The sequence below is a fragment of the Lytechinus pictus genome, chromosome 2 (assembly GCF_037042905.1).
Source record: "Lytechinus pictus isolate F3 Inbred chromosome 2, Lp3.0, whole genome shotgun sequence".
In the NCBI taxonomy this organism is placed as follows: domain Eukaryota; kingdom Metazoa; phylum Echinodermata; class Echinoidea; order Temnopleuroida; family Toxopneustidae; genus Lytechinus; species Lytechinus pictus.
Genome location: NC_087246.1, coordinates 68,200,372 through 68,219,273, shown reverse-complemented (window position 1 = coordinate 68,219,273; position 18,902 = coordinate 68,200,372). Strand labels below are relative to the sequence as shown.

Here is an 18,902-nt window from a genome sequence, read left to right as displayed (position 1 = left end):
TTTGGCGCTTCAACAAAATTAATTGAGAATGGCTGCTATAAACCACTCAAATCCACATGATTCGGCCGACCTATATATGATTCAGGGTCAACGGCTACAAGACAATTAGCTATAATGAGTGCGAAGCCGATAATGATTTTGATTATTGAAGTTTTTATGACGATATTTTTATTTGTAAATTCCATATTCTTTATATTATGCCTAAATTTCATTAAGGGCATATTGAATATCATTTCCACTTTCAATATGCCATGTTTTTAGAAGAAAGTTGTAGGCCTACTTGAAGAAGACAACCGATATGGATGCAACATATCTCAAACTGAAAGTCTCATTTATAATAAAAACACAGAATAATTTTATTCTTTATCCTTGAAAATAATGCAAAATGGTGGGTTCAATCATTTCACCCCATCCCATACGTTTATGAACCTGGGGATGTTTGTTTTTTTACAATCTTCATTGTTGGCGTTGGTAGACGTAGTGCACACATGGGAAGGGTACATCCACGTACTATTTTGACCCATGACTTCAGTGATCATCAAAGATCAATATTTACTTTTTCATTGTTCTCTTTACACCGTGCTTGCCTTACTAACCCTGATAGCTTATCTTTTTTTATCGTAAGAAGTATATTGCTTATGACCTCCATACGAAAATGCTTGAATGGACATCTGAGGAATTATGATATATCCAAATAAACATTAATTGAGTAGACCTACATAAAGAAATGAATTTGTGGAATAGGCCATGCTAATGTTCTTGTTTGGTTTGGTTTTGTGTCTTTTCTCTCTCTCCTAGCTGCCTTTTCTTTCCTTTCCTTTTCTTTTCTTTTCTTTTCTTTTCTTTTCTTTTCTTTTCTTTTCTTTTCTTTTCTTTTCTTTTCTTTTCTTTTCTTTTCTTTTCTTTTCTTTTCTTTTCTTTTCTTTTCTATTCTTTTCTTTTCTTTTCGATCTTCTCTTCTCTTTTCTCCGCTTTTCTCTGTTCTCTTTTTTTCTCCACTCTCCTCTCTTCTCTCTCAACACTAAATGTTGATGAAATCTGTAATAGGTATCAGCTGGTTGTTCTGCATCAATAACTGCATGTTATATTATAATCATTATTTATTTATTTTTGCATGTTTGGAATATTTAGCCTAACTGCTAATGTAACTGTGCAAATTTGGTGAAAATGACATGGATTTAATATGAACTGGAACGTTACGCACTTCTCCATTGAAAACAATCACTGGATATCAGGATATATCTTGCTCCACGGCCACGTCAGTGCCATCATTTTGATCGCTACATTGATACCCTCGTTTATTTTTATTCACCCCTTTTGTACTTGTGGATCGGTCTGTAGGGCGTGGTAAGTAGACGGATAAGAGATTTGATTGGACAATACCAGGTTGACAACATGACATAACGAATTTCGATTGGCCGCTCGTGACCCAGTGCTAAGAGACCGTTCTATTATGTACGACATTGGATTGCACGGAGGGAATTATTAGATGCGATGTCACCATGATGGGAATGAGGATTTAGTGTAAATTGAAAAGTGCGAGAGAAGGTCGTCCCTGTACAACTATGGCTGAAATTGCAGAGCAAATTCCTCATCAACCAAGTTCGTCTGTTAATGTTATCGGAGAAAGTTCCGAATGTGACGAACCGATGAAGAAAAAACCAAGGCTAGAGAAACCACCAGAACTCGAGGAAGAAAATCTGGAAGATAGACTGAACGAAATTTTGTGTTGCACCGTCTGTTTGGATCTGCCAACATTCACAATATATCAGGTGAGTTCACAAATCCCCGCACCCAGCATGCAGTGATGAAACCAAAACAATCGAAACCACTGGCACAGAATAACAATAATATCAAGATTTGCGGATGTAATTTTGCTAATTCCGTAATTGTGTCGTGTAATAGATATTTGTTAAACATTAGCGATTGTATAATACTGTTTTTGTTTTTTAAAAAGATATTTTAAATATATTTCAAAGGTCTTTAAAGATACCCTCAGCTCAGTTCGAGTAGATTTGTCCTGTGTGTTGATGTCGCTTACAAACAAGGTAAGGTACGGTACGGAACATGATAAAGGGCACACGTTATGACGCAACCATTTTGTTTACATCTGCGTGTATTGTTTTGGCACTGCAGCGCTGGCTGCTAGCCGCTGGCGACGTGGCCGTGTACTGCCCTGGAAGTGGGCGTGACCCGTGTGTAGTCTGTAAGATAGGCCTATTATTTTCTGAGCATCAAATCTATTGTAATGTGATTGGCATCACAATTGCATTGCTATTTTTTAGATTAATAAATATCAATCATATTTCCAGCTCCAGTGCCATCATCAGACAGTAGAGTAACTTAGGCGTTATTGTAAATTTCCTGCAATCGAGTGTGAAGTACTAGTATGGCCTATCATGGGGTAGGCATTCGTACAACAAGCTATCCACCTAAATGTGCCAGTTGTGAAGCAAACTATAACTGAAGTGAAGGTGGTTCTGCCCTATGCTGTTACCATGGTAATGCAGTTTCCAAAACATGAATCTCAACCAAAATATGTGTGCCAAACTTCATCTGCAATGAGTTTTCCTGGCTTTTGGGCCATATTATGTGGTAACCATGGCATCACAATTTTTGACAAATGCGAAAAGTGTGCTAGCTTTCATCTCTAGCTCTACCTCGAGCGAAGTTCGTGCAGGCTCCACTCCACTTCACTACCGCTACACTACGCTCCACCTACCCGAACTTCGAGACCATGAATTCGATCGGATATTCCGAGTGACAAAAGGTGGGATTTTATGGTTGGAAAATATAAAATTCATGCAACATTACGATCTTTAAAAACAAGTACAACTAATATTCTTACTTTACACAAAGTTTCACTTCTTTTTCATGCTTCTATCAGTCTCAAAATTGGTGATTTAAAGCCAACATGAAGTTCCTCACACGTATAAACAATTCGCTGCCGATTTCAAAACATCACATGCGCGAGGGTCCGAGCTCGGACCGGACGACCCGGTGCCTCCAGCATGCGATGTTTTGAATTCGGCAGCGCGTTAATATTTATACGTGTGAGGAACTTCATGTTGGCTCTAAATCACCAATTTTGAGACTGATAGAAGCATGGAAAAAAAGTGAAGCTTTGTGTAAAGTAAGAATATTAGTTGTACTTGTTTTTAAAGATCGTGATGTTGCATGAATTTTATATTTTCCAACCATAAAATCCCACCTTTTGTCACTCAGAATATCCGATCGAATTCATGGTCTCGAAGTTCGGGTAAGTGGAGCGTAGTGTAGCCAAGGCTCCACATTAACTTTTTTTGGTGGTGGCCCGTTCGGGCCACCAAAACCTTCAAATAATTTTTTTTGGTGGCCCGATATTAAAGTTTGGTGGCCCGAAAAATATAAAGAAAAACATTAAAAATGAATAAATGGGTATAAATGGTTTAACCACTGTCAAAAAAATGAAAGAAAATAATAAAACGGCAAAAAGGAGTGTGAAAAAAATTCCTTCCCTAAATTTGCCAAAATGTTGGAAAAATTCACATTTCATATTAATGAAATGCCTTCCCAAAGTATTTACTTTCTCAAGAGTTGCTTAAGAAGTCATTTATAAACAAGAAAGAAAGTAACTGTCTGTTTATCTTTGGCTAGAAAAGACCGGAAAAGACACAGCTTCGAAAGAAACCAAGTAACATACATACAAATGCACATGTGGGACTGTGATGTACTCACCTATGTGTTTTTATTTGTATTATTTTCATTTGGAAATCGGTCTTTTTGAGTCAAAAGAGAGGTCATGATTCCTCTTTTTAATGCTTGCAAATAATCAGGATACACCAGATTTTAGCTAAAAGGTCTGTAGAAGGGCATTTCATTGGTGTAAAATGTGACTTTGACTTGGATTTTCACAGTTCTGTGGAAGATTTCTTAGCAGCAACATTTCGTATTGCAGCTCCCTGAGTCTGAATAGGCTGCTAACGCACAGCTGCTTCAAGCATGCAAAGCTCACGCCAGCCGGCCGGCGCGGCCGGCTGGATAAAAGCTACTTAATGCTATAGCGGTAGGCCAACTGTGTGTGTGTGTTTGTGTGTAGATCAACAAAAAGGGCGCATGACGAACTGGCTTGCAATTTGAACTGTAGAAAGTTGATAAATGCATGCAAAATGGGGAGAAAAATTGCGCTATTCTGAAAATTATTGGTTGCCCGATTCGGGCCACCAAAACTTAATATTTTTTCAATAATGGTTGCCCGAGGTGAATTTCTGGTGGCCCCGGGCCACCGGGCCACCGCTAATGTCGAGCCTTGGTGTAGCGGTAGTGAAGTGGAGTGGAGCCTGCACGAACTTCGCTCGAGGTACTCTAGCTCTAGACCTATGTATGTACCAAATTTCACGAGCACAGGTCATAAAAAGAAGTAGTTCAATATATGTTTACAGATTAATTGTAATATGCTGTTACCATGGCAATGCAGTTTCAAAAAATAAATTTCATATGATATTTGAAGTTTTAAATGCTAAGTTGCATCATAACCATTTAATATCATTGGTCCTTTGTACAGGTTGCTAGTGAAAATATGTTTCCTAGCAAGCGTTGCTATACTAATTAGAGATCATTTTGGCACCACCCGCTGAAAATTTTTAGAATGTTATTTTGATTATAAGTTTCACGCTTTTGTCACAATTTGAACATTTTTTTTTCACCAATCGCCTCTTCTATTTGTGGTCAAATTTTCACAAGTCAGACCAGACATGAGTAAATATTTATGCCCAGTTCAGAGGGCAAGAAACATGTTTTTACTGCACATAGGTTTATCAGTTATACATGTATTATGTATTTGTCATGGCAGTTTTCAGCATTTGGTTATTTCACAACATTCTGACTGTCAGAACTTTTCTACAATGAAGATCTAGGTAGAGAAAGCCTTTATTTCAGCAGGTCTATAATTTACCTAAATGAACCTTGATTTAAAAAAAAAATGTTTCTAAATCTCTCTAAATTCATGTGCACTATAGTTTGGCACAAATTGCAAATAAAGGGAATCAGAGGTCAGCTATCTACTTGTCAAATAACAATGCTTTTCTTACTACATCCAATTTCTTGAAAGCCTGTTTAAAGTAAATTCACCTGATTAGACAATGGACGTAATGCACATATTTTGGGATACCACCTTCAATTGTACAGACTGGAATTCTTGAAGTGGTATGAATTGGGGGATTTAGAATTTCTTTTATCATACACATTCTTTGCATTCCACGGAAGTAAACAAAATTGTTCAGGGTTTTCTGTCCTCCCTATGAATGACAGATTCATGTATGACCCTGAAAATTGTGTGCATATATGTAGGTCTACACCCTACTGATGGCACGATAATCCTTTAGTTATTGCTATATTTTTACTGAGGTGCAACCGCGTAGCCAGGATTTAATTTTGGAGGGGGCGGTAAGTGCACGCGAAGCGTGCCAACCAATGAACGTAGAGGGCAGCAACACTTTGCAGTATTGTGTGTTGCTGCCCTCTACGTTCGTTGGTGCCAACACCTAGGGGCATTGCCTAGGGGGGAGGGTGCAGGGAGGGGGAGCTAGGTTCCCCCCTCCTGCGCGGAGCGCGAAGTTTTTAATATATCATCAAATTCAAATCAAAAGAATGTGTCTCTTGCGTCTCTAGTACCCTTATCAACTCGATTTTATTTGAATTGCTGCGATTAAAAAAAAACTTTTTTCAAAAGAAATTATGAGCTTGAAGATTTGAAATAATTCCTCTTACGCGCGGAAGCTAAAACGTTTTATAAAAATCTAGAACAGAAGTGGTATAAAATGCCTACCTTGGTCACATTAGATTTGATTTAAATTTTGTTAACTGAAGTTAACTCAAGTCGCAAAACGGAATAGAAGACGTGTATATATATGCAGGAAGGAAATAGGCCCTATTCCTTCCTTCCTTCCCGCGAATGGCGTTGAAACTGAATTTTAGGAATTTCTCTGAAACTTTAATCTCTTAGAATTTTGACATTTCTAGACCATAAGGGATGATGCAAGCTAGAAGAGGGACTTGATTTTCCTTTCCCATGCTCGCGAAGCACGGAAACCTTTGTGATTTATATTGGAAGAAATGAAATTGTGTAATTTCGCTCATATTAAGTGCTTCCTCTTGTTTGATTAAGAAACTACACAGAACTTAAAATTTTTAAATCAATGGCACAAAACAAGACAGGAGATGGATGTGCAACGATATGGAATAAAGTTTTATATCGTACATACTTTTGCATGTAGCACGGCCCAAATATAATGCCTCCCCTTTTGAGCAGATATACTTTGCCAAAAAACTACTTTCTTAAAAGCTCCGGAAAGAAATATCATTTGGGGAGTCGGGAAGTGACGGTAAAGTTTACCCGCTCTGAACAGAAGAGCCGACAGTTTGTGTCAATGCAATAAAAAAAAAAATCCATTGTATACTCCTTAATACACCCATGTATAATTTCTGGCAAGAATATACGACTCCCACAGCCGGGAAGGGGGAAAACGGAGTAGAAAAAAAGGTGTGGGAAACAAAAGGGAAAGGCGATTTTGATATTTTCCCCGCGCAGAAGCAAAATTTTGTATGAAGAGAGATCAACTTTTCATTTCGGTTTTTTATTCTTTTGACAAAAAAAGAAGGAAAAAACAACGAAACTATACCTTTCTTCCCTTTTCTCCTTTCGTTTTTTCTTTTTCTCCTTTTCCTCCTTTTTTTTTGGGGGGGGGGGGGGGCGACCGCCCCCTGGCTACTCGCCTGCTGAGGTGTACCTGGTACTACATGAACAGTGGTCTGATAGAAAGCACACCATTACTCATCATCACCTCAACGTAGAGTATCATTTGTCTTTGTCAAAAGGAAAAAAGCCCAGAAGAAATGACTGCATAACAATAAATGGTTGCGCCCATACAGAATAGAGCGTATTGTTTAACTGCAAAAAGGCCACAATGTTTGTGTCCTTTTGCTATGCAATTAATGTGTTTGCCTAATTCCACAATATTTAAATTAGTAACGTCATATGCATTCCTTTTTTTTCTACAGTCATAACCACTTAAGTCTTGAAACTAAAAAGAAAAGACAAATACCACTAAATTCATTGACCTTACGACATGAAATGGATTGCATTTGTAAAATAGCAACAAAATTTGCTACTTTCTATAAACCCCCCTAGACGGGACGTATTATGGTATCACGCTTGGTGTCCGTCTGTCCATTAACTTTTTCCTTGTAAACGCAATAACTTCAGTTTTACTTAACCTACATGTAGGGTCATGTAATTTGGTGTATATGATACTAGCATGGATCCCAGGAAGCCTTATGATTTTGAGGCCAAAATGTCAAAGGTCACAGTGACATGTTTTCATCTTACCCTTCTGAAGTCCTTGTAAATGCGATAACTTCAGTTTAACTTAACTTAGGCTCATATAATTTAATGAGTATGATACTAGCATGTATCCCAGGAAGTCTATTGATTTTAAGGTCAAAAGGTCAAGGTCACAGTAACATGTTTTCGTCTTGCCCTTCCGCAGTCCTTTTAAACAAGATAACTTCAGTTTAGCTTAACCTAGGCTCATATAATTTGGTGTGTATAATACTAGCATGGATCCCAGGAAGCCTATTGATTTTAAGGTCAAAAGGTCAAGGTCACACGGACATGTTTTCATCTTACCCTTCTGAAGTCCTTGTAAACGCGATAACTTCAGTTTAACTTAACCTAGGCTCATATAATTTGGTGTGTATGATACTAGCATGGATCCCAGGAATCCTATCGATTTTGACGTCAAAAGGTCTAGGTCATACTGACATGTTTTCATCTTACCCTTCTGAAGTCCTTTTTAATGCGATAACTTTAGTTGAACTTAACCTAGGCTCATATAATTTGGTGTGTATGATACTGGCATAGATCTCAGCAATTCTATCGATTTTGAGGTCAGAAGGTCAAAGGTGAAGTCACCACCTTCCACTTTTCTTGCTTGACCAATAACTCAATTTTTCGTGTTACAGGCAGGTGTATTATGTGCTCGCCTTAGTGACACTCTTGTTTTATAATGGAATGATTGTATTAGGGCTGGTAGAATTACTGTTTGAAGAGACAGTTATAATATTAAGGAAGTGATAGCTAATATGATGTCATCCTTTCATTGAGTTGATGAAAAATCTACATTTATTTTCTTTTGCATACAGTGTAACAATGGACATTTGATGTGTGCTGGTTGCTTCACCCATCTGCTAGCAGACTCGAGACTAAAAGACGAGCAGCCAACATGTCCCAACTGCCGTTGCGAGATCAGCAAAAACCTCTGCAGCCGTAACCTGGCTGTGGAGAAGGCCGTCAGTGAGCTTCCAGCCAGCTGCCGATACTGCACGTGTAAGCTTCCACGATACTTGCTGGACCAGCACGAAAGACAAGGCTGTACAGAAAGGTAACCAGCTCCGTCTGCGGGGCATAGGCATAGGGAGTAAGTATCAACCCCCAGTAGGGATGTAGGTCGCGGTAGTCGGGGGTTTAGTTAAGGCCGTAGAGTAAGGACATTTGCTAGGATAGGATAGGCTAGGGCATGAATTACCAAGAATGTCCTCAAGTTTTATTCAATGTGATGTTGTTTCAATTGCTCACGCAGCTCTTTCTTCGGGATCCCCAACCATTGTCCTAGCTCCGACCAAGTGGTGGCAGTACATGTCAGCTACATGTTTTTCGTGCCCCTGATGTGCAAACGTTTGCAAGGTTTGGTAACGGGTAAGTATGGTGTACTCCTCGTACACTCCTCATGTTGGAAACATGGCTTCCAGTGCACCTTGCCTTTGAATGCTGCTTTTTTCCTCTCTCCTCATTTTCAGATTTAATCTTACAAAAAAAAAATCAGTATTTATGAGCAAGTCATCGTTGCAGTTCCAACTTTCTGGTTTGGCAAGTGTTAGGGCAGTGTTCAAAAGAAAAAAAAAGAAAAGGAATATCAGAAAATGATTTTGAGTCTTTTTTGAAAGCCCTTAATGAATTGGAGTAATTATTATATTCATTGATGGGTAATTTAGGGAATATACATTATTATATTTTGATATCTAGCTTTAAGTAGCTCTGTCCTATAGCATTACTTGATCACAAATAAAATGTATAAACAGCCGTGAGTATTTTTCTGTCATAAATCAGCGTTTTCTGAATATATGACGATAGTTGTTTAATCTCTCTTTCTTCATATATTTTTTTAGTAGATACACAGTACTCACAATTGATTGTCACTGATATTTTTTCAATTTACTATTTAGAATCTTGAGAGAAGAAATTCAATAAATTGGTCAGATTGACATACCTTAAATGTTGCTGGTTTGGAGACAGAATTGTGACATTAATTTTGTGATCAGGCATGGATATCTGCAGAGACTTTTTGGGGGAAAAAGACAGAAAATTTTGATTAATGTATTAAAGAAATTTCCTTAGTTATCACACAAAAAAATCATGTATTCGTTATCCAAGAAACAGGGGGATTTAAATGCCAACCACAATATTTTTTATCCTAAAATGAACTTTTGACCCCAAAAAATGAAAATTATGGCCTTGGATAAAAAAAACTGTACAGCTTTATGACAGGGAAGTATAGGGAACCTTATCAGAAGTTAAGGCTATGTCTCTCAGCCAGGATCCTATTATCAAGGCACTATAAATCTTTCACAGTGGCTTTTGCCACATTCCATTAAAAAAAAATTATTCAATGTGAGGATTAGAATGATATTTGTAGGATTCCTGCATGAAAGACAAGGTTCTGTAAGGCGCCTCTATATGTGGTAAACCAAGGCGGTCTTTCTCTTGTATATGTTTATATCATTGAGGGCTTGCTCAGATACTGTAATGAAGTAAAAAAAAATCGGTAACAATTCTCATGAAACAATCCATACATAGACGTTCAACTACCAAGTGAAAGCATTACGCATGTTGGCTATAGGATTAGCTTTGTTTGGAGATTGATTCTATTATAGTCTTGAGAATGTGAAGACGAAACAGCGTCAGACAGATGGACTCCCTAATACAGCACATTAATTTGATTTTCACGGCCTTGGAGAAAACATGCCCAGTTTGAAGGGGAAAAAGAGACAATTCTTTCTTAGTTTTATATCTATTCAAATAACATGGCTCAAAGTAGGAGATAACATGAACTTTGATACCAAAATAGCCATTCTTTTTACCTGCCAATTCATGTATAATTCTGCTAAATGTCATGTGCCTACTGTAGTAATATTGGGAAAAATATGTGCTATCAAGGCTAGATATTAAACCTTAATGTCAATAGATTCATTGCTTTGATGAATGCGACAATGGAAAATGTGATTCCATAATTTAGCTGTCTCTTCAGTCATCAAGCATTATTTGGCTTTGCTTTCTCATAGGGCTAAACCATATGATAGATTCATTTTTTTGAAAATAGTACTAAAATACCAGTCTCAGATTTTTCATATTTTATGAGCTTTTTAATCAAGAAAGATTAAAGGAAAGATATCCCTTATTTTATAATTGAATATTTGTTTTTTTTTCTATGTGCACTGGCTTTTTTAAAATCAAATATTGAAAGTACTTTGATGGAAGCATAAAAGTGCTCTGTCAAGGGCCACTGTGCCTGATGCAATGGGTGTATTTAACATGTGATATTGTCATAATTGAAAGAGTTCACTCCTGTGAAACTATAACATTCAATGGAGGCTTTATGATGTGTCAAATATATGTTTTCTGCATCCAGCATATATCGGGCCCTTAACTGTGTTCTTTGGGCTTTAGAATTATAATTTTTTAATTTTATGAGGAATAGGTGCAGCTAGCTGTTCAACTGATCTTTGTTCACAAATTTCTAACTTACATGTCAATGAAAATTGTCAGTGCACCTGATAAATCGTAAAGCGCAATTATTGTCCAAACGAAGAATTAACATGAAAATTGATTATTATCCTATTACATTCTTAAAAAAGATATACACATATATCAGAGTTTTTGGTTATGAAAACTTCAATAAAATTGAACTTTCTAAATATTTTTGTATATTCCTTTAAGAAATTTTGAAATTTTGATGACAGCAAACCGTTTGATTTCTGAAGAGAACAAAATTTTGACAATTATTTTACACAAAATGTGAACTTGATAAATGGTTTTCTGAAAAATTCAGTCACATGCAGCTTTTTTAACACACACACCACAATAGTAAGACTGGTAGTATGTTTGAACAAATTTTCCCTTCTTTCTTTAATTTTCATTCTTTTATTAGTAACAAGCATTGTGTGTGAAATAAAGTGGTTTGAAAATATGGTACACCAGATTTTTCAGAAATCTTAACTCTGTAAAAATGTTACCAAGACTTGCAGCAAACAAAGTTCACCATGATGTGTGGGAGCCATGTTTTCAAGGAGGAAAGAAGTCTCTTCCTTTGTTGCAGACTAAAAATTAAAGTGAGCGTCATCGCATGCTTCCTGTCTCAATTTTTTTTTTTAATGCGCTCGCTGGATTTGGACCATGTTCTTCTTAGCATCAATGGAGCGTTGTGGCTCAGCAATTTTTTATTTTATTATTATTATTATTATTGATTTTTCTTGTACCTTCTTTATTCTGTGGGTTACAGAAAAGCAAAGGATCCAGTATTAGCAGGAGACTAAATGTAGCTCAATATATACCCATTTGCAGTTGATGAGAAATCTGTTTTAAGCAGAGGTGATCTTTATCATAATTATTATGTACATGTATGTACCTGTGCAAACAAAATGGCCTGGAGGGAAAAACTTAAATCAATTATCATGCTCTCTCTACATTCCACTCCACCCTACTGATAGCAAACTATGTGTAAGGTAATGTCATGTGTATGTTATGTTAATACTCAAAAATTTTATCTTGAAAATTGACATTTTGTGGTACCTTTTGTCAAAATGGTATATTACATTTTTTAACCCACAAATAATTTTGACCCCCATAATCTTATACTTTTCCCTTCAGAAATGATTATTGACAAGAAAAAAAAATACAAAAATGTCCTCATTAACAAGATAACAGTGACCCTAGCATGTACATCTGATCTCACATGTAATAATGTGCATGGACTGGAATACTAATTAGGTACATGTACACAAGTCACAAATATGGGCTGGTGGAAAAAAATTAGTATTGGCTGGCATGACATGTGACTTTTTGTTGACCTCGATCATGTGAGCAGATTTTTGTTTTGTGAATTTAGGTCATTGCCTGTGAAATCCGAGGCTATCAGGATTACTGATCTTTTTATTAACTTAAAAATGGGTAGGGCTTTGCCAGATACAAGCTTACGGTTAAAAAAATTGAATTCAGAAAAGGGTGCGTAACTCTATTTTATAAACACCAATAAGCTACATAAAACATGGCCCATGTTTTATGGGCCATAAATTTTCCTTGTTTTTCCTGACTTTCCTTGTACAAATTTTTACAACACCTGGGGCCCGTTGCAGAAAGAGTTGCAACCACAAGCAATTCAAAAAATCTTGCGCAATTTGATTTTCAGCCAATGAAGCACCTGTATTCAGGACTTAAATATTCAGGATTATGATATTTTAACTTTTAAAGCATTTAAACAGGCTCCTGGACCCCACCAAGGGCCCCAAAGTCGGCCAATGGAGGCTTGGTGTGTATGGGGCGAGAGCTCTGCTTGCTACACTTCACAATTTACCCAGCTCTAAAAATTGCTCTGGTGTTAATCCTGCTCGCGTCTAGAAATTGTTAAGGTGCAATTTGAAACAAAATAAAACAGCAATTTTAAATACATGTAGTGACAGATGCCTACATATTTTTTTTTCAACAAAGACAAATAAAATGAAAATAAGATGAAAGAAAAAGGGGTTATCATGTGGGTGGATAAAGTGGAATTTTGAGATGTGCATTTGACAAACTATATTCTCACCTACATACATGTACATCGATCCTTTGGTTTGTTGAGAGCATGAAAGGGTTGAAACTGAGAATCCTACCCCCCCCCCCCTTACCAAATATACAAGCAGTTTTTTCACCTCTCCTTTTTTTTACCAATGATAATTATGTTTTGGAAATATGTATGAATAGAGGGGGAGCTCTCACTGTGGGTTCTGTGCATTCTTAATGAACCTAAATAGTCAATTTATGTTAATTGTACATAAGCCCAATTGACATTCCATCCTGCCCAATTGATTACCTCCAAAATATCAACAGGGACGAGCATGGTAGCTCAACCATAATAAGAAAGGTCAAATTCATTATACTAAGTGCTGCAGATACAGCTTCTAGTGCAGATGGGTATATATTGATGCTTGAACTTGGGCAAAGCAACGACATATACTGGATTGGGAAAAAAGAAATTGTTGCAGATGCACGCTTGTCTTCCCTTGGCCTTCAAACATCTCATTTGGCAAGGAGAGAAGGGATGTAGTATGCAACATCAGCAGCAGTGCATCTTCTTTAGGCTGTATGAAACTGATACTTTCCCTTCGCACATGTCATATTTGAGATGCCTCTCTCTCTCTCTCTCTCTCTCTCTGTCCTGGTAATCTGCATCTATTAAAGGGCAAGTCCATCCCTACAAAATGTTGATATGAATTAAAAAAGAAAAATCAAACCAGCATAATGTGAGAAACTAATCAAAGTCGGATATTCCATGGCAATTAATAAAGTTCTGCTTAATTTAGGAATAGTTATATGCACAGTGCACGTACTGGTTGGTATGCAAATGAGGAAACTGCTAGCCTCGCCCACTCACTTTTTTTTGTATTTTATTGTATGAAGTGTGAAACATCTTTATGTTTTCCTCATTTTATAATGAAAAGGGGTTTGAATCATCCTATTGTGATACAGTGAAGATGCTTCTGAATTGTAAAATATGAAGAAAAAAAAGAAGATATATGTATTCCATATAAAAAAATACAAAAAAGTATTGAGTATGTGACATCATCGGCTCTCATTTGCGTATCACATAACTATTTTGTGAAAAATAAAGGTACTTTGAAAAATCATAACACTCATATTTTACTGCCGATATTGATGATTTTTCAGCATTATGCTTGTTTGATTTTTCTCTATTTAATCGAGTCTACTCTTTGTTGGGGTATACTTGCCCTTTAAGCAGTGCCATGCACGATGACCAGTGGAAGATCTAGAAGTGCTATCTTGCAGAGATGCCCCCGCCTCCTTTATTAAAAACTTTTATCAAAAGGACTGGAACAGATGTCCACAAGAACATGCAGACACATCCTGATTTTAATTGGAATTGTCTGGAGTTGACAGAACAAAATTGTCATTCTACATTATTTTCATTCTTCTCTAAATAATTGTCTTTATTAAGATTATTTATTTAATTGGTTGGATACTGGTAGTTCTACATCTACATGTTCAGTACTACCTGAAATACATTTAGCCAGCTTCCATTGAGACAATTATATTATTCTTTTTGTTTATTTTACATTTTATTTTAGATTAACAGAGAATTTGCTGGTAATCCTCTTGAACAAAGGAATGGTCATTTACAAATATTGCTTTTATGTGATTGAGAAAATTATATGCAAAATGATTTTCCTATTCAAGACATTTTTCTTTTACACTTAACTCTGTCATGAAATATTTCATCTACATTGTTCAGAGGTCATTAAAATCAAATCTAAATTTGCTCCTTTTTTTTTTCTTTATGATGATTCTGCAATATGTAAAATATTACCCACTTAGTCCAATCAAACATTATACCATGACCATTATCAGAGAACAATTTGAAACTTTAATACCAATCCATCCATTATTAAATCTTTATATTTGTTATTAAAAATGGAGATTGTTTCATATAAGTGGGAATTTTGTAACTTGGGAAGAATTGAAAAAAATTGTTATTTTTAAAAATCATATTGTTGGTTAAGTGTGAAGGAAGAATTGTTTGGGTTTTTCTTTTTGTATATAATTGTCAGTCATGAATGATATTTCAGTTGCCTTTATTTTATACGATGACTACCAGCATTTTTCTGTGAAATTGCTGAAAAAGCTCAAAGGAAACAGTTTCTTATCATCATAAAGCTTTTTTCATTTTGCTTTGTGTGTGTGTTTCAAATATGTAAACATTTATTTTTTAAATAATGTTAATAATGCTGTGATCATATTTTTATGCAAAAGTATACCATATTCGATGTTAACCACAATCATAGTGCAAATCATAAATAAGATTTTATTGTATTTTATGCCATTTATGTGTTTTCAGAGATTTTTATTAGGATTGCTATTCCAAACTTTGTATAACACAATAATTAAAATGACAAAAATGAACCAGAAAAAAAATTAAAAGAAAAAAAAAATCAAGAATGAATATAGCTCAAAATATGGGGAAAGAAGATGTAAAACTTGTGGGTACTCTGTTGATTGGTGATTTTGTGTCAAAATATGATTACATGCATTCTTTTATCTTTAATTAGAGTGCTATTCATCAATGCAAACTAGTTCTTAGATTGCAGACTGTACTATATACATTCATAAATTTCTTTGGTTAAACAAAGAATGAATATGTATGGTGAATCATACAGGTATGATAGAAAGAAATAGAGATACTGAAATTTGCATATACATATTGAAAATGAAACATACTGACTCACACATACTGAAACAACATTACACCAACTATACATATAAGAGGAGTAAATTAAATGAATTCATTCACTTTGCACTTTAATTTGATGAAACAATTGCAAAAAATGTAGGTAGGTATACAGTGTATAAATTAGTAGGAAATCATATTGGATAATAAGGTTTTAAAAATACAAATTAAGTAATTTACAGAGGGGGAGGGGGACAGTACAGTTTGCCTTGAAATACAGCCTAAATCATCCCCTATATTCCTGAAAAACAAATTCTTTTGGGTATTCATTTTCTTTTTGTATGGTTCCAAATTCACTTTGCTACAAAATATAACCATTCATGATTGAAAAACAGCTTTGCTTCTTTTTATAGTAAAATAATGAACATAAGCATATAATGCAAAGTGAAAAATTGAATAATATACAATGTGAAATGAAGAAGTAGGTAGCCATTGAAATGATGAAAGTAGCCCCTCCCTCTTCAAAATGAAAATAGCTTTGAAAATTAGCCCTTATACATGTAAATTCATAAATCTCAATAAACTATTTAATAGCTCTCATACAGAATATGATATGATTTGCAAAATAATCAAAGGTTTTGATATAACATATCAATATCTAATTATGAGTTATTCTGAGACTTAGAATATGATATTCAATGATATAAAATGGTATACACTAGAAATCCATCTACATTTCAAATGAAATCATAAGTTCAGTAAGAGATGTTAATATCTTTTATCAGTGAGCTAGCCCACAAGTATAGTGAAAAGATATTTCATCACCATGCATATCATTATTGCACATTATAGTAAAAGCACTGAGCACTGTGCTATGGGGAAGTGATGGAAATTAAACTGTACCCATGGAGTTCCTATGGAGGTAACATCAGTGAGTAATGATAGCCAGACGGGAAATATGAGCGCTCTGACACAATTAAAGGGAAATATTAAACCAGCCTTGGCATCTTAGAATAGTGCTCAATTTATTAGTTGGGGCATATTATAAGAGAAAATTTACTCACAAGTCTTTTCTGATATTAGGATATAAGGTTATTGATAAAATACTTATCCACAACCCCCAATTAATATACACTGTAAGGCTAATTAATTCCACTTTTAAAGGGAGGAGTATAAAGCCAACTTGCATCATCCATCAACAGAATTTGAGTTCAAAGTAATTTTCAAACTCAAGACATGTGGAAGAAACAACCAAGATCGCACATAAAACATATTCTCTGAAGAATTGTAAATCCACATGAAAAGATATCTTTTTTTCATATATGTAATTAACTATTTTCCTGGATGAATCAAAATTTATGATCTGTTTAATTTCAAATACTGGTTGATGCTCGCCATGAATATTGCAAACGTCGCAATATACTTGCTTTCTAGTCTGATAATCAGATGTGCATTGATCTCCATACATACTAAATAATGTACAAAATGTACTACCATCGCTCATGAGATATACAGTACCGGTACGAGCACCCATATGCATTAAGCTAATAGAGATTTCTTTGTCTTGTTTTCCTTTTTTTTTTTGGGGGGGGGGGAGGGAGGGGGGACTTGATATGAATTTTACACACAGATTTCATAACTGCTATTAGTTATTAAATCAATAATTTCACAGTTTTTATATAATTCTTTACACTGCCAATCTGTACTGTGGTGAAAACTAGAAGTTCATTTTCTGGCCAGCAATACACCGTCTGGAAAATGGAATAACATACAGGGGAATTATGCGAGGTAAATTGCATCTCAATTATTACTCAGTTCGTTTATCATGGTTTGATATTTTATAATGTAATCACTGTTGCATAATGACTGATTACACCAATATACATACAAAAATATTCATAATTAGAAAAAAAAAAGTGTTATTAAGCTGTAAATCGTTCATGCAGAATCTTTGCAGTTATTTATTTGGATTTTTTAATAGAGATATCCACATGTAATCTAGGATCTTATATGTAGAGTATCTGCTTATATAAGGATGGGCTGAGTGGATTTCCAATAATTATATTTGAATTCCTCCCCTTCTATTCTCCAAAGAATTTTTCTCTGGTATTTTCAGATTACTTTGCAATTTTACACAAGCATTATTACATAGATCCCCTACACATGTACACATTTAAAGGCACACATATTTATTCATGATTTCATTTTAATTAAACAGTATTAAAATTCATAGGGCTCCATTAATGTACACGTACACAAATGTAGTATTATCCTGATTTGGGAATAACTTTAACTATCACTCTCTCCTTTCTTTCTCTCCCCTTTCTCTCTGTTCCTCCATTGCTCCCTCTCCCCAAGTTCCCCTTTCTTACTCTTCTTCCTCCATCTCTCCCTTCTCTGCACTCTCTTTCATCAGCAGATTAAATCGGTTTTTGTCTGGGTTTGTGTCGGAAAAAAATGGGGGGAAAATCATATCCTCAAACTTTGACACAATTCAACCAACAAAAAACACTTAGTAATGTCTTTTACTTTCAGATGAAATAAAACAAATCCATACATTTTCTGAGTTTCTGTAATTGAAATCATATATAGAAGAAAATATAGAAAAATGATTGAATATCATCTCATAACTTTTTCCTTCTGAGATTGCCTTCCAATATCAATATGATTGATATTTATTTGAAAACAGCTTGGTTTGATTCCTGATATACTTGAGATATATGGATTTGTCTTATTCTTCTACATCAACATAAATGTTTCAAATGTATCAGATAATACACAAATGAATCACTTTGTACCAATTTAAAGGAAACAAATATAATGAAAAAAGGGAAACTACATTGTTGCTAGGGCAAGAAATCTTGTATTTCAAACTTATGAGAAAATGTTTTTTTAAATGACATGATAACTTGTTTTCAGTTCCAAATTCAAGATTTCTATCTGAAGAAATTAAGCCACTGAGCCTATTATTGAGATATAAGGTTTCATTGTCGAAGCAGAATATTAATAAGAAAAAAAACCCAGTTCATATCAGGAAGAAATTATAACAATAAGAGAAATAATGATGACAGTAAATAATGAAAGTATGCAGTAATTTAAACATCAACATGCATTAATATCATTATTTCACAATAAATACTTTTAAGAATATACAATTTCATATTCTACATCTGAGCCCTGTAACATCAAATTTAGTAATTGATCATAGCACTGATTTATTTGATTGATTGCATTGATTCTCATGTGTTATCAATCATAAAAATTAGCCCTATGATCAATGTACTAAACTTGATGTTACATGCCTCAGGTATATATACTAGTGTTCCTGAAGGAAAGGTAAGTGATGTTGATTGTTATTTCATTTTCATC

At 35.0% G+C, this 18,902-nt stretch overlaps 1 protein-coding gene across 2 annotated transcripts; it reads left to right on the top strand.

Annotated features, from left to right (window-relative positions):
- The first annotated feature begins 1,495 nt into the window (after window positions 1–1,495).
- LOC129253745 (zinc finger TRAF-type-containing protein 1-like) lies at window positions 1,496–17,325 on the top strand. Of its 2 annotated transcripts, XM_064095497.1 has the most exons (4): window positions 1,496–1,772; window positions 8,182–8,420; window positions 8,619–8,734; window positions 17,255–17,325. In XM_064095497.1, exons 1-4 carry the CDS (start codon window positions 1,566–1,568, stop codon window positions 17,323–17,325), a joined length of 633 nt encoding a protein of 210 aa, XP_063951567.1. In that variant the 5' UTR covers window positions 1,496–1,565. The 2 variants fall into 2 exon arrangements, with proteins under 2 accessions (XP_063951567.1, XP_054748144.2); XM_054892169.2 differs by lacking the exon at window positions 17,255–17,325 and having other exon boundaries at window positions 8,619–8,856.
- The last annotated feature ends 1,577 nt before the right edge of the window (window positions 17,326–18,902 follow it).

What these genes read in the sequence shown, in the direction of transcription:
- LOC129253745 (XM_054892169.2), top strand. Translation starts at nt 1,566, where the DNA reads ATGGCTGAAATTGCAGAGCAAATTCCTCATCAACCAAGTTCGTCTGTT. An exon ending in CAACATTCACAATATATCAG is followed by an intron (nt 1,773 to 8,181) that starts GTGAGTTCACAA and finishes TTTTGCATACAG; the next exon opens with TGTAACAATGGACATTTGAT. An exon ending in AGACAAGGCTGTACAGAAAG is followed by an intron (nt 8,421 to 8,618) that starts GTAACCAGCTCC and finishes TTGCTCACGCAG; the next exon opens with CTCTTTCTTCGGGATCCCCA.